The sequence below is a fragment of the Acipenser ruthenus genome, chromosome 20 (genome assembly GCF_902713425.1).
Source record: "Acipenser ruthenus chromosome 20, fAciRut3.2 maternal haplotype, whole genome shotgun sequence".
In the NCBI taxonomy this organism is placed as follows: Eukaryota; Metazoa; Chordata; class Actinopteri; order Acipenseriformes; family Acipenseridae; genus Acipenser; species Acipenser ruthenus.
Genome location: NC_081208.1, coordinates 28,072,564 through 28,100,165, shown reverse-complemented (window position 1 = coordinate 28,100,165; position 27,602 = coordinate 28,072,564). Strand labels below are relative to the sequence as shown.

The window sequence follows — 27,602 nt, the reverse complement described above, 5'->3', positions numbered from 1 at the left end:
GCAGTGTCCCCCACTGGGGATTGAACCCACAACCCTCCGGTCAAGAGTCCAGAGCCCTAACCACTACTCCACACTGCTGCCCCCTCATATGTCAATGGAAAAAGATGGCAATGGAAAACTTCACCAAAAATCCAAGCAAATGTAGAATTTGAATACTGCACTTTCAACCAATTAAGTGGCAATTAAATACCTTAAAAAAAGGGAATTCCCACAACATCAATGCAGTTCTAAACTTACCCTACTCCGTATAAAACATGCAGAAATACGTATTTTACAACCCACACCACATTAACATTTAATTAGAGAAATGTCCTTCAATTGGACTTAATAAATAAGTTAGCTCACTTATCTGTATGTTTACTAAAGAGTAGCGAGATTACAACTAAATATCTCTGAGAATAAAAAAACAACCTGTGTAAGAGTCAAGCTTCATCCTGCCGGTTTTCCAATTCAAGCACACCAGGTGCTGCAAAGGGATTCAATGTCATTGTTAGAGAAACAAAATAAAACCCCCAAACAGTTTGTGTGATTGCAGATCGTCATTATTGAGGTACACGCAGGTACTCAGGAAAATGAAAAGAATGTTTTTAAAAATGTAATGTGATGGTCTGGATTCCATCGATACTGTATCTGCTTACACAGCTCCCAGAGAAAAGGAGGCAAAATTTGGAGACGTTCTAAATAATGGATCTTAATAGCGGTTAGGAAAACCGACATCTGCTCAAGGGTGCATTCAGTTTAATGTATTTTCTCTTTAAAAATATTTGAAACACCAAGGAGCTAAAGCTGTTTTTAAATGACGACTGTATTTAATTGTATGAAATTGTATGAAATGTACCGGGTTTTTATTCGTTAAGCTGTGTGTGCCAGTTTACTAAACGTGTATGTGTATCTGTGTGCGTTCTTCTAAATGTATTTTTTAACCCTTCCTGTTAAAAAATACAATCCCCATGGACTCCTACAGTCTAGTAGGTCTGTTCATAAAGCAGCACTGTTTGCTCTAGAAACTTCGGGCTAAGCTATCTCCTTGCTGAAGGGCCTATTTGTCTGCTTTAAGTGAAATCACTCAATTCTCAAAAGTCAGTGGAGGACTTTGGAAGAGGGAGAGCTGGGAAAGGCCGCTCCAAATAAGTTCCATTAATCAAAAACTCGAGTCTAATGTAACTAATATTTTACAATTAGAGGAGACAAGATGGAGCTAAAAGCCATCTATCTCTCTTACACCACATGATCATCGATTCATAATCCGAAGCCAGACAGTTGCACAAAGATGCATTTACGAGAAAGGGGAGTGGGAAGGGGGGGGGGGGGGGGGGTGTAGAGCAGGAGATAATGAACATGATGAGAAAGAGGGCTGAAGGCTGAGGAAAGATGACAGAGCGCTTCAATGGTGACAGATGACACAGAGCTGAGTACTGATAACTGACAGACAGCAAATGTTGACTGCAGCTCTTTCCCACTATTGTATATGCTCAAATATCTCTGTGGGGCTATGCGAATACAAAAGAGGCTTAGCCACTCACCATGCACCAGAAAGAGGAATGATCCATGGCCAGGGTGACGGCCTGCTACCCCCTCTTTCTCCCACTTTCAATTTCTCTCTCTCTCTCTCTCTCTCTCTCTCTCTCTCTCTCTCTCTCTCTCTCTCTCTCTATATATATATATATATATATCTTTTTTTCTCTCTCTCTGCATTTCATAGGAACTGCAGAATTTTGTGTCAGTGCTCATGACTCGAGCAGGGTAACATAGGTGCAGTTCACATTACCTACAGTTTGGTGAGATTATACAATCTTGAGCCGCACCGAGAATGTGTCTGCTGTTTTCTTTTGCTGCGACCTTCGGGCACAGAGATAAAAATATAATATACGTATGTGTACATGTCCTCCTTTTAACAATAAACTTTTTTTTTTTTATATTCCTTTTTGGTAGTTTTCTGATGTTGCCTGCCAAAGATGTTTTTCAAATACCTGTACTGTACAGTATGTCCCACACTTTACTTAAGAGATTAAGAGAATAAGCTCAGTTCAGCGAATATCATTGAACTGAGGTTACATTCCTTTCAAGGCACTTATAAAAATGTTACTGTAACTAGGTTACTGCATAACATACAGTATGAATACAAATGATTTTGTAAATGTTAGCAAGCTAGTTGTTAAACTACAAATGTGCCCCATAAAACAAACCAAACCCGCCCCAGCTCCCCCGAAGCATGGGTATGATCTCCAGATTGCATGTATTGGCACTAAAACTAGGTGTTACTTAACATCATCTATTTAACTGTTCTACCTGTTCACCAGGGTATAAAACACAGAGATCCTAACCATTCAGTAACTCCTGCAGTAGATAGACCCAACACCAGACGTTCTAAACAGACCACTACCGCAGGATAAAAACATGTATTTCAACTACAAAATGAACACCTGCAATATCTTGGAAGGCAAGGCCATCATACAATAGTGAAGGTCATAATCTTACGAGACACACAGCTGTTTGTTTAGACGCTGTGTTTGGTAATGAATAGTGGTAGTATTTTTATTGTAATTATTTATTGTAAACAAAAACTTCCATAGGAGTAAAGGCTTAAAATCTTATCAAATCTGCCACAGTTGTCCCTAAATCTACAGTGTAAAATATTTATACTTAAAATCTACCAATTAGAGACAACATTGTTTAATACTGAATGGTTAAAGGTGGTCTTTACCTCCCTCTAGTGGTCATTGGGATGCACTGCAGGAAAGGACCAGCAGTATGGAGTACAATTAAATACAGCTGAACAAATGAGCATGAGGACAGGTTCAAATAGGGGTCACCATCTGCAAGAGTCCCAACTGTTGGCACACTTTAACTAAGCTTCGCCATTATCATAAACACAGCAATCAGTGTACATATTTCCCAACAATATGGTGTAAAAAGAGAAAGGATGCATTTGGACTGAATATTGTCAGCTAAATGAATAATAATAATAATAATAATAATAATAATAATACCTATTATACCACCACTCTGAGAGAAGTTGTTTGTCATTATGATAACTTTCTAAGGTTGCCTGTAAAAAGCATTTTTTAAATACTGTAAACTTTCTTAGGTTGCCTGTCAAAAGCATTTTTGAAATAATGCCCAGCTTGTTCCACACACCGAAGCATTTTAATTATGATAGCAAGCTCAGTGACAGACACACACCGCAAACCACAGCTAATAATAAAAGAGAACTTTCATTTTCTACTTTCAAATCAATCACTGATGTTACATATATAGGTGTGATAATGAAGTAAATTAGCATGCGCATTTACACCAAGCTGGCTTAAATTTCATTAAACCTTTCCAAATGTAAATATAAATAGCTAATACAGCATAACTAGATATATAGCTATGGCCAAAGGTTTTGCATCCCCTTATAGAATTAACGCATCATAAAGTTGAATGGAACCTGCTGAATAATGTTACATAAACATATTGAATTACATACTGCTTTGTAGTTTTCCATATACTTAACAAAAAACTGACAGAAAGTGAAAAAGGTGACATTTCGAAATCTAACATGAATTGCTGTACTACTATTATGACTTCCTTCTGGTCGAATTTTTCGATACCATTTTGTAGTTTCTTTGATTGCATGACATTAAATAAAATATCTAAATTACGTTCATGAACACTAAAAGTTGAAATGCGTCATATACATGGATCAGAAATGTTTTTCATCTTTGTTTTTTGAAGTTTGTTCAACAAAAGAAATAAAATTAATTGAAGCTTGGAAAACTTGAGTAGTGTGGATCACTAAGAAAAACTGCAAGGTGTGCGACCAGATTCTCTCTGCAGTCCTGAATCATAAAGGATAAAGGTTTGTTGGAACATTCCCGGCTGGTTGGCATAAATTGAGAGAGACAATCACTTTATATATACAGTATATATATATATATATATATATATATATATATATATATATATATATATATATATATATATATGAACATAATTTAGATATTTTCTTTAATGTATATATATTTATTTTTTAAATTATGCCTCAATCCTAAAATTCTAGTTGATGCTAAACTTTTGGCCATAGCTGTACTATTATATTTATAATGGAAAAAAGCCAATATAGTTGCTTTCTCAAGATGTGATTGTATTATAAACAGATCTGCACAGCACATGTATGAAACATTTGGTACAATGCAACTGATTCCCTTACGAATCTGTCATACAATAACCCCGAGTTCATCTTTCACTCCATTGTAGATGAATGGCTACCTGTTTCTATTCCTAAGAAACTGTATTTCAGCTGTTGTCAAGAAAAATGATTTTGACTGCATTATACATTTTTATTCAAGTAATGCCATTCACCAATAATGCCTTAATTTTTAATAGATCCTCTACATTAAACTCTTGTTAAGAGTTTATTAGTGTCCCCTTGAACACACTAAGTGTATTGCAATTGCAATCCTGCACATTAATCAGTATGCATCCTTTGAGTGCATCCCATTCTTTGGAGATTTTTTAAACCATGTCTGAATTATGGATAGATCTGGTGACTCCATTGCTGTGTTACTGCATCAGTATGTTCCAGTGATATTCACTAAATAATTCAGATTTAAAAGGTAGCAGTGTTTCAAAATTGTAATGTTAAAAACCGTGACACACCTTTGACAGCCCTTTTCAAACTTTGTGTTTATTGTATTTAGCGAAGGTAATAAGGGTTCAGTAAATCACCCAGACTGAGGTAAAGGTACAGTGGCAATATGCGGCTGTTTGGATCAATACAAATAACTAGCATCTAAACAGTGATTGCTCTAAATACAGCCGTCATTTAGATCATTCAAAAATGTGTTTTGTTTTTTGTCATATTTTTACAGGTAGAAATAAACTCAAGGGAATAATATGATCTGTTTGATGTTTGATTTTGATAACCTCTGACCCTTTATTAATTACTTAAACAGTGGCATATTTGCTTAGTTCAGTTGAACATACCCACTGATCACAACACACAGGGATACTGCATACTGTAAGTAAAAAATAATACCAAATAATATGACTCTGTTAACACTATTTTAAAGACTTCCCTGTAAACACTTTATGAAGCCAAAGCAGTATGTTTGAGTGAATTAACTGCATGATATGCATGACAATTTGTATGGATTCACATAATATGACCCCATTTAATGTATTTATTATATTGCAATGGTTTAATAAATGTATCCAAACCTGTAAGTTAAAACCACACTGTTAGTAACCTAAAGAATACACTGTAGGTGAAATAATCTTTTCCCAACACCCAAGACAGATTGATGCATCGAGTTGATAGATTAGATATCTAGATACACACACAGACAAATAGACGATAACAAAGAAAGAAAATTGGACTATTCTAAAATAACACTAGACTGTGTCTGACTTTAACAGGTTCTGGAATACATTACCTCAAGGGCAAAGCATGACTGTTAGGAACACTATAACTTGTACTATTATCTGTCATAGCCTCCACCAGTTATGTGTTACAAAGACAGTTCCGTACCCCTCCAGCAACTTTCTTGTATAGCACTTAACAGAGATTTCTGCGTGCGGAGCGATAGATACATCATTTCTATTGCTTATCTTTCACAGTGTTATAGCAAGTACTGCAACAACAACATTCAAGAAAAGTGCCTCGTTGAACGCTGATCTTTCACCACACTGGATTTCAGCAGAACAGTACCTGTCTGTGTGATTGCTCAAGTAAGCCGATAATACTGGACAGGAGAACGGGGAGCACAGTGATACGAAGGCAAGTGTGAGGAATTGCATGCAAATCGGCAACTATGAAAACAAAGGAAACGTTAAACAGAACATAATATACAAAGGATTATTATTGAAAAAAAAGATGTTCTGTCTCACTTACGTAAGACAAAAAAAAAACATTTTGAAATGGGGTATATCTGGGTATGGCATCTCACAGAAAGAAAATAATAGTTGAAATTTGAAAGTAATTTACAATAAACTGCATGTCCATATAAGTTAATTCATACATGTTTATAATATAGACAAGTTGTGAAGTCATATATTAACTTTAGTGCGAAATTTGAACTAATATATATATACATACACTGTACATTATTATTATTATTATTTATTTATTTATTTCTCAGCAGACGCCCAGGGCCACTTACAATCGTAAGCATGTATGTAAGTATGTGTTTATGTATTAAATTGTGTTCATATATAAACATGTGAATAATTTACATACATGTTGGTTATATATTAAAAGTAAATAAATGCTCACTAGCTAATATACGTGCTAATCTATGTATACAATACTGTGTTTATATTGCATATTCATACAGATTGTCTGGAAGTTGAATTGAAAAGCACCTATAACAAGGAAAATCTTCTCTTACTAAGTTATCCAATAAATAATATTTAACAAAGATGATATATGAGATATCAAAAAACTGTTACATGAATACATAATTTGAATACATAGTGTTTTTATTACAACTACAGTAATTACAAAATATGCATCAAATGGACTTGCACTGCCATATCTATACAGATAAGATTAAGGGCCACAGTACAGTATATGTGGAATGCACTTCATCAGTTTAGTAATATGTAAAGATATATAGTAATCCTGATCTGGTACACAAAACAAAATAGGGATTATACAAGAACTTCTGGAGCCACTTTAGACTTTCGAAATAAATGTCTTGACCATGTGATCTGACCACTCAATAATCATTTCTGAATGTAGTATGGAATATATGTGTATATTATAGATATGAAAATTGATACTCTACTGTAGTTCTTCTAAACATTCCTACAGTACTCATTTAGTAAGGGGTACTATTGAATAGTTGGCAAAACTGCAGTCCACTATAGTATATTTTCATACACTGTAGGCAAAATATGTCATACATGTAAATACTGGTAAGTGCATGTTCACGAGCAACTAAAAATGAAAGAGTTTAAATAATATACAACGTGGGCTTTGTCATACCTAGACATTTACTTCATATGAATGTAATAGCAAGCATTGTGCTATGTCATACATAATCACATGTGCATTGCAAAGTGTTACCAAATAAAATTAATATTGTACTAATGAAACTTCATAAGTAAATGGCCGTAACAGGTTCAAAACAGCAGGATCCTGGCAGGTGATTTACAGGTAACAGATACACATCTTACAACGGCATACTGCATGAATGCACAAACACTTATACCATTTTGTACTTTGTATGGTGCACCAGATATTCTATAGATTTGATCATAGTGCAAAATACTGATTGGAAATGGAAACCCTGCAACACAATTAAATGTAAAGGTTTTTTTTTGTTGTTTTTTTTTGCAGCACATGAAAAGTCCTGCAAAACGAGAATTACAGTACAGTACTTACATAACAAAATTCTAATGACTAAATCTACATTAGCTAGCTTTCTAGTGCAACAGTGTAGGACTGTACCTAAGGCTAGACAAAGATGAGTGGCATTTAAAGTAGTATACAGCTAGATAGGGTGAATCCATCCTAGTAGTCAGTAATGCTAATTAAACACTTACATCTGGCAAATATTTTATAAACATTGCTACATTTATGGTCCTTGAAGTTACCAAGCTGTATTTTGGAAAAAAAAAAGAAAAAAAGGACAGGGATTTTTTTTGTTTTAATTCTAAGTCTATCTACTGATAATGGTGTTTTGTAAACTGGAATATACAACTGTTGTTTTGCTTGTCACATTCACAATGTTTAGACATTTAGCTCTTTGAGCAACTACAGTTCTACTTATGAATAAACAAACCATGAACAATATAACAGTTACTACTTAAAACTACTTTCTGTTCTTCTCAAGCTTTCCTTCATAAGAAGAGACTTGAATCTTGCATTGTGAGCTTTGTCAGCGGTGCTAATTTTACTATTATTTTACTAAGTGGAATTCGTTTGTTCCATATTAAGCCTAAGACTTGACTGTTCCTTTCATGATTACATTTGTTTCTGGTCTTAGAAGTGAATTTGCTGTATATACCAAGCCAGCACTTTTTGGGGGAATCTTTGAACAGTACCTAGTTTGCAACACATTTTCCATTTTTTAAAGGTGCAGTGTCTCACAGGTCTTAAAATATGTTACAAATTTCAGGCATAGCTAAACAACATTGTGAAAAAAGGTGATCCTTTTTTTTGTTTTACCTTTTTGATTTTGCTTAAGCTATAACACAGCTAGTAGATGACATCCATTGCCTCCTTTATTACAAGTAGTATCAAGATCTATATGGCTCTGAATCTAATGCATGACATGATGAATAGAAGGGGGGCTAATTCTCTGCAGCTGAAACTGCTTTCAGAGAATGTACACATGCTAGACAGTCAACAAACTCAACTTTCTGTTGATAAATATTAACCAATACATGTTTTTCTTTACTCTATGCCTGTACATGATGGTTGTGGGACACTGCACCTTTAAGACATACAACCATTACCGGTACATTCGGACAGTCAACCCCTGAAGGTCCATCCACGGCAGTGTTTTTAAAGTCTCAGGTCATTCCTTCCCCAGAGGATTTTTTCTCCAGCTGAACAGCTTGTTCGGAGTTGCTACTTTTCTTCTGATTTCCATTAGTCTTTCATAAGTGAATCCTCATGCATTTCATTCAGAACAGCTACGTTACATTCTTGGGGAAGATCTTTAGGCAGTCCCTCCTCTCTTAACCACTGAAGAACTACAGTTTAAAGAAAAAACGGGAGATTAAACCTAATGCTCTCTCTGTTTACATACAGTGGCACAAAAAAAAAGTTTCAGACAATTACCCTTAGTTTCAATATCAATAGTTTTATAAATTACAATTTCCCAGTTGAGCCAAGTACAGAAGAACCCCAAAGTTGCAAACAGACAGGAAATGGAAGCTGATCATAAGACTAAAATGTGTGTAACTGAAATGTATTACTTTCAGTGATTTCATGTATTTGTACTGTATAAAAAAAGGTTCTACATCTTCAGGAATAACAAGAAGGAAACAAAAACCAAGTCAGAAGAGCTGTGTTTAACTAGTAAAGTCCCCTTCATGTCTGTTATAGTAGCCAGGAGCCCCATTTCCATTTACAGACCTGTGTTTGGTTGACCGGTCAGTTCAAAAGTATAGTGTTTGTAACTTTGATGCTCTGCTATACCGAATCCCTTTAAGAGAAACACAAACATTTAGCGAACATTAAAGAAGCTAAACAAAATAAATAATAAAGTAAGATTTACACCTGATTTGGCAAAACTAAAAAAAAAAAGGTTCCCACAATTTTTATTGCACATCTAAACATCTAATGAAATTATATATATATATATATATATATATATATATATATATATATATATATATATATATATATATACACACATTTGCTATGACACTGTAAGAAAACTTGTTTTTAAATCTCAAGAGTATACATATTTTTTGGTGCCACTTCAGATTTTACATGTAAATCAGTCATTCATGAAGGGACAGATTGACTGGGCTGTTGCTCAAATGAACAATACAAGTTTGGAAAATGATAGTTATCTTTGTATTTTTAGAAAACAATTGAGCAAAAGATTAATAAAGTTGTATGGTGTTAAATGTGGCTAACACAGCAACCTTTGATTAAAAAGGGGTATTTTTCAGTCACTTTTTCCAAGCAAGTTTATTTGCTCAAATGTAGAGTAATGTGATATGACAATCAATTAAAAACATCTAGCAAACATTTTAAAGGAAAGTTATACCTTTTACAGAAGTAAAACTCCTCAGTTCAATAACTTTGTTTCTTAAATTCAATAAAACAACAAACAACATAAATATAATAACTATGTATCAATCTACAGTTATTCCTTTAAACTACTTGTGCAAACTTATTTGGTAATAAAGCATATAAAATGCATTTGCATGTCATGTTCCCGGGTAAACTGACTCTATGAAGCTCTGACACAATTAAAACTAAAGCTCTTGAAAAATGCATATCAAATGAAGAAGGCCAACTTGAAATTGCAATGTATTAAAAAGGGAAATCAATATTTAGATTTCCTAAATTGCAACAAACCTCCCAGTGTGTACACCACCCCTACTGTATTAAATAAAAGGTTGTGATTTAAAAATGCACGGCAAGTTTGATTTAAAATCAACATAACTAGTTTTGTGAAAGCACTTCAAATCAAATTGTTGCATTGCCTTTGTATATTTGCTGGATGCATGGTGGCAATGACATCACTATTAAAACTAAAGCATGAAATGCTTTGCAAATAAAAGAAATCAAAAGGAAGGTAGGATTTTTGTATTGATAAAAGCAAAAATATTATTTTCTTTTCAATATGAGAACATTCATATCCATACTACTTTTTTGCATTGTTAATTTGTGAGGTAAGATTCTCTAGGATTTAATTAAAATATGTAGTGGCCTTTATTTACATTCCATTGTTTCCCTGCACTGCTGTACAATATACAGTATGCACTAGAACTGGGTGGCATATGGTGTTTCAATACACAATACACGTTTTTATCAACTAGCTGTGGTGCAATTTTCACTCCTCCTCACGCAATTCTACCTAAAGTTGTCCATTTCAAGGTGCAGTTTAAGATGATTTGGGACACAGCTAATTCTCTCAATGAAGCATGCAATATAGGGTACAAGGTGATTGTAAAATAGCTTAGCAATTACAACTGCTGACCACTGGGTGTCACATTCTCTAATGCGTAACCCACATTCAAAGCTTATTTACAATTACCCACCAGGTGGTGCTATGAGGCAATCAAAACAAACAAACAAACAAAAACCTTACTGGCATATAAACATATTTTTAATTTAGGCAAATCTATTTTTTATTTATTAGTTCTCTTATATAGATTTCAATATCATTTTTTTTTGTATGCTTTTGCAATCACTTTGAAACTAGTCTGGGCACACTTATCAAATACATTTTACATTTTTTGATCTTAGATGTAATAATAGTCATTTAAAAGTGGTGCACAATGCTAGAGTTGATATATATATATATATATATATATATATATATATATATATATATATATATATATATATATATATATATATATATATAATTAAATGTAAAATAACAAGTTGAATATTAAACCACATATTTGTCTTTTATTGGTCATTACTTTAGCCACCTGGAATCTCTTGTCCCCTAACAACTGCCACTGTAATGCAAATACTTCTCAGTTAAATGCAGTTTTTTTTTTTTTTTTTTCAAACTTCACATTTACATATTGAGCATGTGTATAGTATCTGTAAAAAATAAATGTCCAAACAACTCTTTAGTATGCTACAGAAATATTGAATTTTAGATTGCTCTGATTGCTTTTTTATACACTATAAATTTGAGGATGCTTTTTTAAATTAGTTAGAAAATAAGTTTACACTTTAATGGCCATCAATTTGTATAAAAACATTTTAAAAAAAACAGTTCTACTGTGTACTTAAAAGGTCAGCTGTTGAGGTTAAAACACAGTTCCACTTCTCAAAGCAGTATACTGCTAGTAGGAGCTGCTGTCATTAAAACCAATTGGAGCTGCTGTGCTGGCAGGATTTCAAGTATAGATTCAACATGCCCTAACTGCTCAATACTGCTCACCACAACCAGGAAATATATGTGACATATATCCCCAACAAAGTATATAAATAACACATTATACAAACAAGTAACCCTGTGGTGGGAGCTACATGTTGAAAACATAAAACCATGTATCAAGGTCACAAATTATTTCAGAATAGTTCAATTACTTTTTAAGACCCACTGCTAAATCCAACATGCATATGCATAATATGACAGTATTTAGCAGTGGGTCTTAGATTATTATTACATTTTGTTTTTGTTTAAATTGGCAAAACTTTGTAATACAACAGTGTTTTACATTTACAATGTAAGCTTCTCTCATCCTCAGGGTTCAACACCTGTTTAAATGCTTTGAGCGCCCTCTTGTGGAGGACTGCGTGACACCACCAGCTAATTCTCACAGTTGCCCAGTTGCAGGATCATATGTCATTAGTGCATTTTAAACATATGGGGTCGACTGCAGCGTACCAGTGACAGTCTGCATCAAGTGGACTAAAATGAGGTCTAGCAAATCCTGCAGCTCTGTACTAAGTTAGTTCTGATTGCAGTGTACCAAACAGCTGACCTGAACAAGTGGAACAAGTTTGACCGGTAATGAGGACTATCCCAAAAATAATGAAATCATTTTTATTATGATTCGGGCAAACACGTTTAAGCAGAAGTACACCTATATTCATAATATAATTGTCTTTTACACATTCCGCACACGGATCATGCGTGCATTTTTACTTGCTGGTAGCCTATTACTGCTTGACACTGAACGTTAAGTTGTAGATTTGTTGCTTATATTTGATACACATTACACTGACATTTCAATTGAAATTGAATACATCAAACATGCATGCTTTTTATTATTTAAATACACAGTAACTTATTGTGCAGCACTTTATTAAAGTTTTTACAATACTTTAATGAAAAAAAAACCAATCTCTTCAAAACACTTTGTTCCTCAACCATAATAAATTAGACAAGGGTGCCTGTCACAAAGACGGCCAGAGTCAGGAAATAAACAACGGACTTGGAGTTTTGATGAAGCTGAGCGCGTGATCGCGCTCAGCATTTAATAATTAAACAGAACAGAAAATAAAAGGTTTGAAACACAAAACAGGACACGGCACTTGCGCCAAAATAAATAGACAAACAAAACGTACTAAACACTTAACAAACGGTGCACAGAGAGACAAACAAACACGGTGAGTACAAACACTTATAGATTTCACTTTAACGTTTCTCCTTCTCTTTCTCACCCGTTCTCCACTCTCGAACACCCAACCCCGAATGAATGAAATGTGCATCTATATATACTGTTGTGCTGGGATTCAATTACTAATTAATTATTCACTTGAATCCCAGCACGTGAATTAATTCTGTGCAACCCCGTGCTCACATATTACATTTAACCAGCACGTGAAGTGATTTGTGCCCTCCTCGTGCCTAAATACAACTCTACATTTTTAAATACACGTGAAACACAGACCCGTTTATATCCCGTGTACCAATGACTATACATCAACATTAACACACGCACGCAACATACAACACATAATATACACACAGGGGCGGGGCACATTGCCACAGTGCCTCATTGGTCTAGTAGTTTATTTAAACTACCGTATACATTCGCTGTCTACCTAAGAAAATGAATAATTGCTTAATATAGTGTGTCAACAATATATTAAGGTACATTATATCATTACATAGTCCAATTGTCAATTTTATTAAAGATAGTTCTGTGACTCGGCGAGCGAACCTTACTGAACCAAATGCTTCAAAGGGTTCTGACTGAGGTTCAAAAGGCTTCACTTTTCACCTCACTCGTTTTTAGAAGTCATTTCAGAGAATAATGGCGCTGTCTTTGTGTTAAAATGTGCTGTACAAACGTAGGACGAGCAAGCGTACTAAGTTAGTCTTATACTTCATAGTACTAAGGTAGTCCTCCTGAACAGGATCATCTTGTTTGCAATCAGGATCTTGTTTAGTCCGATTTAGCGGATGATCCACGTGTGATGATTATCTTCTGGTACACTGCAACCGGGATTAACAAGTGTAATAACTTCAGTCTAAGCAAGTGGACTAAGCCTTCTTAATCCGCTAGTTAGACGCATCAAGTGGACTTAAAGACTCATACACAAGTCAATAGAATAGGCAAACTAGATGATATAGGCAGAATAAACTCTACCAATTTCTGCTCAGTTGCATATATATATATATATATATATATATATATATATATATATATATATATATATATATATATATATATATATATATATATATATATATATATATAAAGTAGTCTGCCACAAACTTAGAAAATAGACAAAACAGACCCTATTGTAATGAATGCCATATAATACTGTTGTCGACTTGCATAATATATTTAGACATACTTCCATTTAAAAATCTAGTTTGCTTTCTTTGTTTTTTTTTTTAAACATTTCTATCATGCAAACATTCCAGGGCTTGTTAGTGGAAATGCACTGTACCAAGCCTGATGGTTTATTTTATATTTTATATTTTATAAGTGTGTAACCCATCTGTATAATTGTTATTTAAGTGAGAATCAGAATTAAAATAAAAACTGTTTGGGTCTTTTGAAAGATAAGGCACAGCACATCCACATGCATTGTCCGTCTATTTATGTATTTTAGTAATAACAGTGGCCAACACACATTACAGGGGTTTTGGGAAGTGCACTTCACAATATTTGTAGAAGTTTTTAATGGGACAGGATGTTTATGAATACCATGGCCCCGATACACCAGAAGTGGAAGAATTTCCCTCAAAGCAGCATTCAAAAAAGCCAGATTGTTGAATGCTTCTGATGAAATTCACAGCACAGTGTGTGTTGTGGTTTGAGCTGTCATTTCTTGTAAATCACTGCCACTCCTATTGAAGTGAGTGGAAAGATCTGCAAATGGAAAGCTTGTTGAAAAATGTTGTATGTGCCATCCTAAGGGTGGTCTGCATGTGCCAGAAATATGTTTATCTTGTTAAAAAAAAAAAAGTTTATAATGCAATAAGAAATCCCTAAAATAAACCTGCAATTGTAATATTTGTATTATTCATTATTAAACAATAAATACATACACAATTATTAAATAGTTTTACAGGAACACTGACAGCATGTTTTTCATTGATCTTCCTTTAACTGTTGGTTATGTCTGGTTATGTCTGTGTATTTAGGATTGAACTTTAGTTATTTTATAGGAAATCCACCAACATAAGGGGTGCTTACTGATTCCACCATTTATCTTTTGCCAATAAACAACTCAGAAATTATACTATGCATTACAGTAGGTTGATTTTGACTAGTTTTTCTAGCATCAATACTTGATCTGTAGCCATGGGGATCTGATGTTCTGTTCACATTGTGTGGTTTATAACTTTTTATTGTTAGAAGTTTACACACAAAACTTGTGTATAACAGCTTTGCTACCGATAAAGGCTCTCTAAACATAAAGTAACATATACTATAATCATACTTGTACAGAATACTTATCTGTAGAAATGTGGGGGGATTGTGTTTATTACAAATATTTAAGTAATTTCATAACTGATCATTATGTACACCTGAAAAAAAGGACTTACAATCCAAAATATTGACTTTATGTTGTATAGATTTTCAAAAGATAACTGTGTGTAAATGCTGGATGGAAGTCCTCCTTGTGACAGACAGATGTCATAAAATGTGCCTTAAAATGCCTTGTATAATCAACCAGACAAAACGCTTAATTTATACTCAAACCTAGACACTTTGGATTTGTTCAACTTGACCTCACGACCCCAACGCATACAGGGGTCTGTCATGACACAAAAAGGGAAGAAGCCATGTCTTTCGCTGGCTGTGTCCTCTGGTTGAAGAAGTTACTTCAATCCTTCTTTTTGAGTTGCAAATGAATAGTTCACCTCCTTTGCCAAGCCCCGCCTCGTCTTCCCTTGAACCTTTTTACTTGTTATTTGTTCAGTCTTTTTCCCACAGCCTAGACAGCCTGTCATGACAGCTTAAATACAACATGGCATTAATGGTAGGAAATGACATTTGATTTTCATTTGATCTCCTAATACTGAAATGATAATTAGTACAAGCTGTATAAAAATAAAAGGAGAAAAATACATTTCAGTCACCACAAGGTATTATCTTAGCTGATATATTCAGAACCAACAAATCCATGTTTAAAATATTCCCCTCATCTGTTGGCGACTGCAGTGCGCAATTCTTTTCAGCTGACATAATCCAGATTGATTCGTTCAGCAGATAAAATTCAGGCCACTTCTGCCCTTTATAGGAGGAACATAATACCAGTCTTTATTCAGTAACAATGTAACATAATGGGATTGGAATGTGCAAAATGACTGCAACTTAAATTACTGTGACACACAAGGGCCCAACACAAGCTGTGGTTTAATGTAAAAAATCATTAGGCACAGATTACTAAAGTGCTCCTGCATTAACAAGGTCATACCAAAGCTGTATAAGATTTATATATATATATATATATATATATATATATATATATATATATATATATAATCTCCTTTGATTACAGATGTGTGTGACAGACTTCTACAATTTTTTTTTTTTTTTTTTTAAATAAAAGGTCAGGTTTTAGTTATTAAGGCTGCAATGTAAAACGCCATTGTGTCTCTTAAGTACAATGCAATGCTTGGTTCAGTATCTCAATGTCACATTTAGCTCACTGGTCTTAGTTTTTTATGTAACGGCATCTTGCAGCTGGGGTTTTGGGTATCTGTCACTGTAGATATTCTGCTTGGATCTCAGTGTTTCAACATTAGTTAAATAAGAACTGAAAGAAAGTCTATAAGTCATTGCAAGCATATCTTGTCGTAATTGTCGGCATTCGTTTTATACCTTGATATTCCCTGAGGTATGCATTATTATTATTCACAAATGTATTTCACAACTAGCTAGTTACTAATTCTGTAATCTGTCAGGTTGCTGGGGGAGGTGGTAGTTGACAATGCTAAAAGTCTGACAACCTTGAATTTTGATTTCTTCACAGCAAAGAATACTGTCAGTTTAGAATAATTCACAAGAGAGTGGAGCTGTGTTTTATTTAACCCCTGATGTGTTAAAGTTGAAGTAAGCTTTAAATAGGCAGAAAGTTAAAATATGAATTGGAGAACAGTCTGCTAGGCTTGACATTTATGACACAAACAGCACTGTAGGATGCATACAATGTCAGCAGATTCTGAGGCCCGAATTTAGAAAGCGACCGCAAAAAGCCACGTAATGTGCGTGTTCAGTACGGCCGCACTCAGCGTCAAAATAACGACCTATTTTATAAGACTAATTAGGTGAAGCAGACGATTCCGCAATCAAACCATTTAAATACCCCTCACCGCAATTAGCGGTGGAGAATTACACACCTCTCACAATAAATAGCGGGTTTGGGTCAACCCTGCGTGTGTGGGCTACACATTCCAAAAGAAAATGAATGGCACACAAAGACCTCAGCCTGGTACTAGCCATGGTGATGAGGATGCTCTGAACTAAATACAGAATTACATATGAATCAAGGGCTAAAGCGCACAGAGACATTGCCCCCGCAATCTTAATTGCATGTTTATACCATTGCGTGTGCTTTATAAATCCCATACAAGAATTCAGAACCCTCAGCGCCCATTTTACAGTCGTAAAACATGCGCAATCTTTTTATACATCTGGGCCTGAATGTCTTGTTTGTTGCAAATATTTTTTTGAATTCTATTAAAGTGGTACACTGATTAAATACAATTATGCTACCTACATTTTTGTTGCAATCTTATGATAAAAGAACAAATCTCTCCTGTGTTGATCTTGCCTGTCTCTCTTTCTCCTCCATTGATCTTACTAGATGAAGGCTTTCCTGCGTCTAACACAGAAACACCTGGCTACCTTTTTAAAGTACTTTCACCTGCTTTCCACAGTCCCCATTGATTTCAAGTTCCCAGTGTACACCATCTGCTGCTTACAAGGACTGGATCGCAATTAAGATAACTCCATTCTGTTTCAAGGGTTTCAAGTTAGCGTTGTTTAAAGTTCTCAAATTAAATTCATGTGAAAGGTCTACATTTGGGCTGTTTAATTTTCTTTCTTAAAAGTTGTGCTCGTAATAACAACACAGTGATTACAGAGACGACTCAAGTATTCTCTCTGAAACCCAAGTCAAGTAAAAACACATTTTAAAAGTAAAAGAATTAGCACTCCTGATTAAAGCAAAATGTATTTCTATCCTATTCTAGTTTAAAGTCTCCTGGGAGTTTGCTTTACAGGATAATTATGGCAGACAAAGCTACAATGTTCAATTTACACTGATGCGAATGGCAGAGGTGGTAGATGTAGATCGTTGTCCTCATTCCAGGCTTTTAAAGTGAAGCTATTTGATGTTCACAATATTCAAATTATACACATCCAAAATAATAATGCATTTGTCTCATGGAACATATTGCCACCCAGTGGACAAATGCTGCATTTTTTTTCATGCATAGCGCATTGTGTCAACAAACAAGCCTAACATGGTGCAAGCCTTGCATAGAAATTAATGGGGTTCCAGAAAATACAGCGTTATACATCCCCACGTGTTGCTTCAACTGTTTAAATAACATAACTGTCATTTTTATTAATTAACATCCTGATAACTTTTTACACTCATAACTTTATTTCTCTTTCAAAGCTCTTTTCAAAATGGCCGCTCTAGTGCTCTGCTTACTCTTTAACATGGTGGAAAATGGACAACAGGAGTGTGCAACGTTCATTTCTTCCCCCTTACAATGGAGAATTTGTACAAGAAGACTTGCTCAGACAAAAAGATAAAATATTCATTTATTAAATATACCAAATATTGTGCAAAAACAATAATAAAGGACACATATAAGAGAAAATAAATAATAAATACTTATGCAAAGGTTATATCACTTTAACAGCATAGAAATAATAAAACTATTAAGTGATTTTAACAACGGTATCTAAATAGCATGTCTTTATATATTATATATTATATATTGTACTTTCCAGATTTAAATGTGTGACTGGCAATACCTGGTGGTCTGGCGAGTCTAGTTTCGTCAAGGGCTTCTGGCGAATCCCAAAGTTATCACTTTTTTCCTCCACTCGGGCGAATCTTGACTGGCCCAGAACTTGAAATAGACAACTGGGCGAAACCTGTTTTTTCAACAGTTTTCACTGAATTTCGGGGCTAGCCCGGGCGAGTCTAGTTTCGTCCAACGCTTCAAAATCGATGCTGGGCGAATCTGGTTTGCCCATGACATTAATTTGGGCGAGTCTAGTTTCGCCCGACGCTTCAACATCGATGCTGGGCCAATCCAGTTTTGCCTATGCGTTTTGCCAGGCGTGTCGGGGGACCTGTCTCGCCTCCACTTCTGACAACAATGTACTGACGGTGTGCTGGGTTTCCAGCGGCGGTGCAGAATATATATATATATATATATATATATATATATATATATATATATATATATATATATATATATATATATATATATATACACATTGCTGTGCAAAAGTTTAGACACATTCAGGAGTTACAATATATATCGATGTTATGAGCATCAGCAATTTACTCAAAGCCTCCGCTATAGTGTTTTCCACTATTATAACAACTTTGAATGTTATTAGTACAGCTTTGTTTTGGTGAGAAGAAACCAAGCTTTTAGTAATCAGTCATTTAGTAATCTTTAATTCACAATGATCAGAATCTTCAAAAACTTGTGATCACAACAACTCAAAGTAAACTATACGTGAGCAGCTAATATGAAGTGTTGTAGTAGCTAAGCCATCATGTTTAGCCAGTGGTTCTCAACTGGGGGGGGGGGGGGGGGAGAAGCCTCCAAAAAAAAAAAAAGTAAAACATTTTTTTTTTCATTTAAAATGTCTATGTGACACGACGTTCTGTAGAATAAAAGATTTCTGCCATCTAGGGGAGTCTGCTCTCTCTTAATCGAGCACTCAGCTTCAACCACAACACCACTGTTTGGGCTGTGGGGTTAATGGTCTTTCTGAAAGAAGAAATTATCCTGCTGGGGTTTGTTTTTAACTTTAATTTATGACTTCTGTGTGGGAGAATACGTTTCAAATGATATTGCGCATTACTCAACCCTGAAAGTATGCGCTGAAGGAAATGCGAATGGCAGCCACTCCACTTGTAATGCTACTTGTCCAGATTAAGCAGACTGATTTAACAGACACCTGGGATAAACTCTGACATGACATTTCACTTTATCCGATGCTGCTGCGATGCACGCTTCATGTTGGGCCTTGCAGTGAGATGACAAGGGCTGTTGTCCGGTGACAAAGGCACATGACAGGGATGTGTCACAGACACAGAGTGCAGATGTATTATCGCTCCCATACTTAGACAGGAATGACATCCTTTGAATCTCAAGAGACAGTGCTGCATACTCGCTAACCTTATTGTGCCAGATGTACACTCAACAATATTGACAGAGTAATATACATCAGGAGAGGGAAAATATACCCCCGGCACCTATAAACTGCAAGGAATAGAAATGTGGTGGATTAAAATACTGAGTCAAAACAGACTAGTGTTACATACACTGTGTTAATATCACCATAGTTAACAATAGGAAATATTGGGACAACTATATCCCACTGTAACAAGAAATCAAAGAATATGGAACACAAAGTAAAATAAATACATAGCTTGTAACATTTTTCTCCCCCAAATTGTTACATTGTATCAAGATATAATGTTACCTGCACACGGAAAAGCAATAGGTGGAGTAATTACCCTTGAATTATTCTATAAAGCTGACACTTTAAAATAAGTTTTTGTTCATGACGATTTAGGTGTGTAAAGGCTGCTACCCACCAGACGCAATGCGGCAAGCGGAACTGTGCAGCGATGTGTCAGAATGAATAGAACCTATACTTTCAATAAGTATTTTTCACGCGACAGGCGACGCAGGAGCGGGGCAAAATAAATATGATTGAATCCTATTTTTTGCAGGTTGACGCGGGTCAACTAGGGCATTGAGCAATCAGAGAACAGCTTCATTGCCCGTGGTCCAGCAGAGTGAAGCAGTATCCAAAATGACAGAGAAAACAATAATACTTGTCATGGAAAAAATCCCCAGAGCTTTATGACAAAGGGCATCACAATTATAAAGATACAGATTTGAAAGATAATATATGGGAGTCCATTTCGAAGGCACTGGATAAACCTGGTGTGTATGATTTATTGCCATATGTGCTGAAATATCGTCAGAGAAGACACTCGTAATTTCCACATCATGTCAATGAATATGTACCAGTCTTGATCATAATTTTGTCAATAGCAATTCTGAACAGTTGTATAGATCTGGCAGTTTTCAAACCTGTTGCATCGCCTCTATGTCGCTTCTGGTGTGTATGGTCATGTCGCTGTGAAAGTGTCTCGTCGCCAATTAAAAAATCGCATCGCGTCTGGTGTGTGGAGACCTTGTGCGGCAAATGTCACAAATCATTGTGTACTTCATATCAAAACACTTTGGAAATGTATGTAATAAACAAGATGGACAGCTATACAAGTACAGCTCAATCTATTAGTCATTTAAATGTAGACCCAAATCCCAGTTTAAATAAAATAATCTAGGAAGGGTGTAACATTTGACAGCATGAGGTTTCTTGTTTTTATAGTTATTTTGCTTTTTTTTTTAACCAATCTGACATTAAATGATCTGAATTTCAGTAGCAAAATTTGAAAAATTGGGTAATTTTCCCTGTTAAGGGAAACCAACTATAAAAATGATGAGAGATTGAAAACACTTTTAGGAGACTGAGATCATATTTGACTTGACATAGCTGGCAGGTCTTTAAAAATATGTCACATCCTGATCTGAATGGGAATACTGATTATTATTAACCACGAAATCAAAGTATACTTCAAACCTGTAAAGAGTAATTAGGGTGTCGCTTCTCACAAAAAGATTGGCTTTTTGTGAGAAACGACACTGGCAAAATATACAATTTTCTAAAATAAAACCAGATTTTCATTTGTAGTGATGCCGTGTTTTCTTTTTGAAAAACATCTGTTTCAAAACGTTATAATTTAGTGAAATATTTCTATAATTTTAACAAAAGGGGGAAATTGTCTTATTTAGGAAATACATTTAGTCAACCACAGGGGTCTGAGTGGGGTTAATGGACAATAGATGTGCCCCGTGCCCAGTGGTCCTGCCTAGAGAACGGATAACACTTTGCTATGAGACTGCTTGAGCCTTAAAATCATTTGCATGGAATTTTAAGAGGGGAAGATGTTGTTAGGATATCAAGATATTCAGTAACCACAAACCACTGGGGTGGTTAAATACTGTGTTGAATCACTGTACAATAAGTGCTGTAAACTATTTGAAAGAGTATCCCTCTGATGGAAGGAACCTGGGGCATTTTAAGACTATTAAGGTCAAAGTTAACAGATTTCCCAGTGTTGTATAAATGGCCAGTTGGGGTTTCTTTTGCTCCATTGTAAAGAGCCTAGAGCAAAGGGAGGCTGCTAGGCTAAACTCATACAGCTGCTGACATTAGGAAGCCAGACAACAACCCCCAATAGAAACAAGCAAAGAAAAACACACAACAAAAACATTAAAAATATGTATGCATAAGTGTATACATATGTACACTACTGTGTTGTGTGTAACACAACTTGAAATCCTGTTAAACACATATCATATAAAGAACCAGCCTACACTAAATTGTTAGGCAGTGACAGAATCACTCCCCAGCTAGTACACAGCTGGCTCAGAGGTGTGGGTGGTCCTGGGGGCTCGACCACAGAAATCGCTCTGCACCCCTGGGGTCCATTCGACCCAGCCCAGGTCACAGCGTGGCTTCTGTTTGATGAGCATCAGGGATAAAGCAGCTCGCTGTCTTTTAAGACAGGTAAGTAAAAGAGCGATCTGGTAATCTTGTCTGGTGCTGTGTATCTGACCTTGAAAGCACTTTTCAGATCTCTTGCAAACACTGTCATTAAGAGGCACTAAAAAACATGTAAAAGCACTTAAATATATAATGGCTATACACTTAACTAAAGGCATCTGACACATGCCATTTATACTTTGTTTGGTGTATGTATCGGTTGCTGGTGAGAAATACTGTTGTTTACTATACTTAAAAACTAAAGTACATCATGTTGATCTTTTAAATTGATCTGCAATGCGGTGGATCGGAATGCTTTATTAATATGAGGCTTATTGTGTTTCAGGGTTCTGGAAATCAAACATAGAACCATGAACGTGTATTTTGTGTATTTATGTTTACAAAAATATGTAAAAGGCCAGGAGGGTCCTATTTTTTACAATTTAAATAACGGTGGCATTCATAATGTTTTGTAATTCAGTACAGATTAGTATCGATCGCTAACTCTTAAGAAGGCTAAAGATACATGTAGTTTATTCTTTGGCACAAATAAAAAGTAAAATATAGCTTCAGTATCCATACTTTTATTGCTTTGTGAAAGTTGTATTATTTGCACTATTTTTCCATTTCTAATATAAAACAACAACAACAAAAAAATACCCAAGATTATAAGCTATTGACAAATAACTTTACTGATAGATGTGAACTAGATGTTGTTGAATGCACTTAGACAGCCTCAAAAGAGATTAGCAGCTCTTATCAGGTCATTGACATAGCTAGGGAAATGTGTTTATACTCACTTTGATTTATTGAAAGATTTCCCAATAAGAAAACATTCTCAACTTTGAGCGGAGTGTGTGTGTGCTGCAAATACCAGACAACATCTACTGTGTACTGAGCAGCGAACACTGCAAGAAATGCATTTACAAAATAAACTGGAGATTTGTTTGATGGGTGAGCTAACAGCCGACTCTCTGTGCGACTCGGACAACCACATGTTGTTCAGTCTGCTGAAAACAGCGATTGTCGAGTGCTGTGACACACACAAAATTGACAAGAACGTATAATAAAGGTCCTTTGTTCCTCTGAGTGCAAGTGCACAGTATTAATTTTACACTATTACCTTCTTAAAAGTAATTATAAAACTTTAAAGAAAAAGTCTGTGGGAACAGTCAGCTCCTGCAGACTGTGGCTGAATGGTCTAATTTGGAGGAAATGGATAATAGCAGAGCCCTGCTATGTCACTCCACACTTCTGTGTGTTCTGTGTGAGAGAGATAGTTAACCCCTTCCGTCTGATCGGAGTCTTTTATAATTCCAGAGTGAATGTGTCTGACAACCCCAGTGGATGTTTCCCTCTTACCTTTAGGCTGGAATCCCCTGTCCACAGTCCTAATAATAGCACTGTCTGTGCTAGGCATAGTCCACGCTTCAATTGCTCAGAGTCTGGACCTTCTGAGTTTAACAGGGCAGAGGCTAGGTACAAAAGTGCCTGGTTGGTTTGCAGAAGCATTGAGTTTAACAGGGCAGAGGCTAGGTACAAAAGTGCCTGGTTGGTTTGCAGAAGCATTTTGAGTTTAACAGGGCAGAGGCTAGGTACAAAAGTGCCTGGTTGGTTTGCAGAAGCATTTCTAGTGCATTACCCTTATCTCACCAGCAGGGGTCAGCCCATAATGGCAGTGCAGCACACAGCACTGCCTGATAAATGAAGACTCAGATCTGTCCTTTTGGCCAGCAGTCATCAAAACTCCACAGTTCACTTTTGTCGAGATGCGATGGGTTTTTATAACTGTTATTGTTCTTAAAAAGTGGAAATATTTTGTTAAACCAACTGCAGCACTTAATTAAATATATACAATTGTACTGTTTATAACAAGTTTGTATGGTATATGCCAGGCCTTTCTCAAAATGATGCATGTTAAAAGTTTAATATCCACAAGTGCAATACAAATATTTGTTTCACATCTGGGTAATAAACATCAGTCAGATACGACTTTCACTAATTCCTTTGGAACTTGAAACATGAAACTGAAATGCTGTTCACTGTGCTCAGCTGAATAAATAGCCATTTTACCTCAGTTAGAGCCAAGGTAAACACAGATCACATGTTAAAGCTGTGGTAAAAATGACATTTACAGAATGTAAAGCAACATGTTAGCTAAGGAAGGCGACTCCCAACTGTCACCATCAATCAATTGGTCATAAAAGAAGTTAAAATCACATACGGTATTGAAGAATACACAAAGAGCCTCTCAGCTATTTGAAACAAACTTAAAAACAAAACATAAAACCACACAGCAAAATTAATTGTGTTTTAAGAAGACACTCTGAACACAGTGTATTACTTTACTACAACTGACAACAACCAAGACTGTACTCATGAACTGCTATTAAACATAAAAACAGTTGTAATGTCTTTAGCTTTAGAATTGTGTCAGATGTTCTATGTTCTGGATGACATCTATGCACATGGTAGTATGTACAGGAATTCGGATAAATCGCTAACAGTGATTGTTTGATTTGTCGTACATGATTTTGATTGCAAACATGTCTTTGTGTGTTATCTGGAACTTTCTTTAAATTACAGTATGTAAAGCAACATTACAGGAGGCTGTGTGGTCCAGTGGTTAAAGAAATGGGCTTGTAACCAGGAGGTCCCCAGTTCAAATCCCACCTCAGCCACTGACTCATTGTGTGACCCTGAGCAAGTCACTTAACCTCCTTTTGCTCTGTCTTTTGGGTGAGACGTAATTGTAAGTGACTCTGCAGCTGATGCATAGTTCACACACCCTAATCTCTGTAAGTCGCCTTGGATAAAGGCGTCTGCTAAATAAACAAATAATAATAATATTATTATTATTATTATTGTAAAACTATCATGTGCATCGGTAATTCAAACGCAATTACGGAATATGGAAATATGTCCCATTAAACTCATATAAAATTCACTTGAAGTAAACATTAATTCATGAAACATTCCACCCGTGTTCATTCATGGTGAAATAATATCGGGTTTAGGGTCCCATATAAATTAATGAGTACTCGATATGGATTGAAAATCAATTCAGAAGGAAATCATGTGCTGGTTATTAAGTAACTGCACTTTAATTACAGACACTTCATTTAAAAGTGTTACCATTATTACAGATACACAAGGCCTGCAGTGTGCTCATCAAAAGTAAATATAATACTTTTGATGATATTGATGATATTCCATAATCAGAATCTATAGTGTATTTTTTTTTACAGAGTTGTCTCCACGGAATCATTCAGAATTGCCCTATATGGTTACTTTAAGAAGAAACGGCTTCTTCACCTGTTGTGTATATGGTTACATATGATAAAATGGTGTTTGAAGCTTTGTACAAACCTATGTACAGGTATAATAATGATACTTGTTTCCAGTAATTTCTAACAGACTGGCCTCTAGGTGGTGCTACTCTTATATGTCAAGGTTTTTCACAAGACAATAAAAACATTAATTTGCTATGAAATCATTTTTGACGTAAATGTAAAATGGTGCCCATTCCTACTCAGTAATGAAGCATGGTGCATTTCTACAGCTCCTAATTTGACTAGTTAAATGACTCCATTACGTGTCTAACAGACACAGGCAAATCATTTCTGGTCAGTTGATGCTCACTTACCCGTATCATTTTTGCTCTGAAAAATAAAGTCCCATATCTACTTTTCCTTTGTCTTGACATTTTTAACCTTATAGTAACTAAAAAAAAAAAAAAAGATATTCCTTTAAAAGCAAATACTAGGTTTGTATTTGCTTATCAAAACGTGTTTGAATTGTAAATAATTAAAACAAAACCTGTATGTTCTACTGTTACAACACTTGGTGGATGCATTCCACTGGTCTGTTCTATGCAAATAAGAGCTAGGTCCATTTTAACAAACAGACCACTTACACACTGCTAACTATATATTGGCTTTTCTTAACACTGCAGAGACACCAGTGATATTCATTTTATTAACCTTCCACAGAGGTAGTGTTAGCTTTAAAAACAGTGTTCTGTTTGTATATGTGAACATCTCTTAGCAAGGATGTCATGCAAGGCAGCATAAGTGATCATATACAGTACAATATAACAGTACAACATTCATGCTCATTGGTTTGATAACCTCTTCAATTCCATTTTTAACCCCTACATTGGCCAAGTGGTCAGTTAATATTAGATCATAAATGACCAGGTATACAAGGTATTTTAAAAGTAAACACGTGCCCAATTGTTGCTTTTTTCCCCCTTCTTTCTCTTTTTGCAGTTGCCATTCGACTATCCAAAGCCTGCTGATATTAAACCCCAGATTCTCCAAAACAAATCATAGTTTCCTTATATAGCATAAGTATATTCAATGTAACCTCGATTATCAGAAACACCTGGTAATTGGAGCAGTATGTGTCACTGGGGGAGTTTGGGTAAATCCACTGTATTGGCTTATTTGTATGTATGTATGTATGTATGTATGTATGTATGTATGTATGTATGTATGTAAGTATCTATGTTTTTATTTATTAATAATAAGTGTGATTGCTCATGAAAGGTGAATGAATGACTAACACTCTGCTTGTAGTCAGGCACAGTGTAACGAGGGGTGAATGTGAGCCTTACTACGATGCTGTGCCAATGCACCTCAATAATCCTGACCCAGAGGGCCATCCCTGCTACAGTATCTAGCCTGGAGCACAACCTGCCAATGGTGTCAGAACGTGCCAAACAATGTGGCTGTTTTTTTTTTTTTATGTAGGCATCTGCTGTCCACTGTGAGCTAAATTAAGACTTCCAAAATTCTGTTACCTAAAACATAAGCTGCATTTGAACCCATGTCTGTAAAGATGTAAGCTATTGAATTACCTCACTCTATCTATCGATCTATATATATACAGTATATAAACACATGTCACGTCTTATTTTCTACTCTTATTGCTAATATGTCAGAAACTAAAGATTCACTAACATAAACACTTGTGAAATATATTTTGAGCATATAATGCCATTTTATTAAACTAGTGAGTGATTTATAATGTTATAACTGTAACACAACTCAATCGGCTTACATGGTAAAGCTATGGGTTGATAAATGATTTGCTAAACCATGAATGGATTGGACATTTTAAACATGCTACACCATGGTAGACTTGACTGGTAAGGTGGCATTTCT

At 35.4% G+C, this 27,602-nt stretch overlaps 1 protein-coding gene across 7 annotated transcripts in view; it reads right to left on the bottom strand.

The window, feature by feature from the left end:
* The window catches only part of LOC117425893 (zinc finger protein 536-like), a 149,599-nt gene that overhangs the window by 7,407 nt on the left and 114,590 nt on the right, over positions 1–27,602 (bottom strand). Inside the window, exon 6 of one of the 7 annotated variants that reach the window (XM_058993791.1) lies at positions 5,933–8,685. The exons of the other annotated variants lie outside the window; for them this stretch is intronic. Coding sequence (XP_058849774.1) covers positions 8,582–8,685 — 104 coding nt within the window. The 3' untranslated portion in view covers positions 5,933–8,581. Of the gene's footprint in view, positions 1–5,932; positions 8,686–27,602 lie in introns of those variants that run through there. 7 annotated transcript variants of the gene reach the window in all.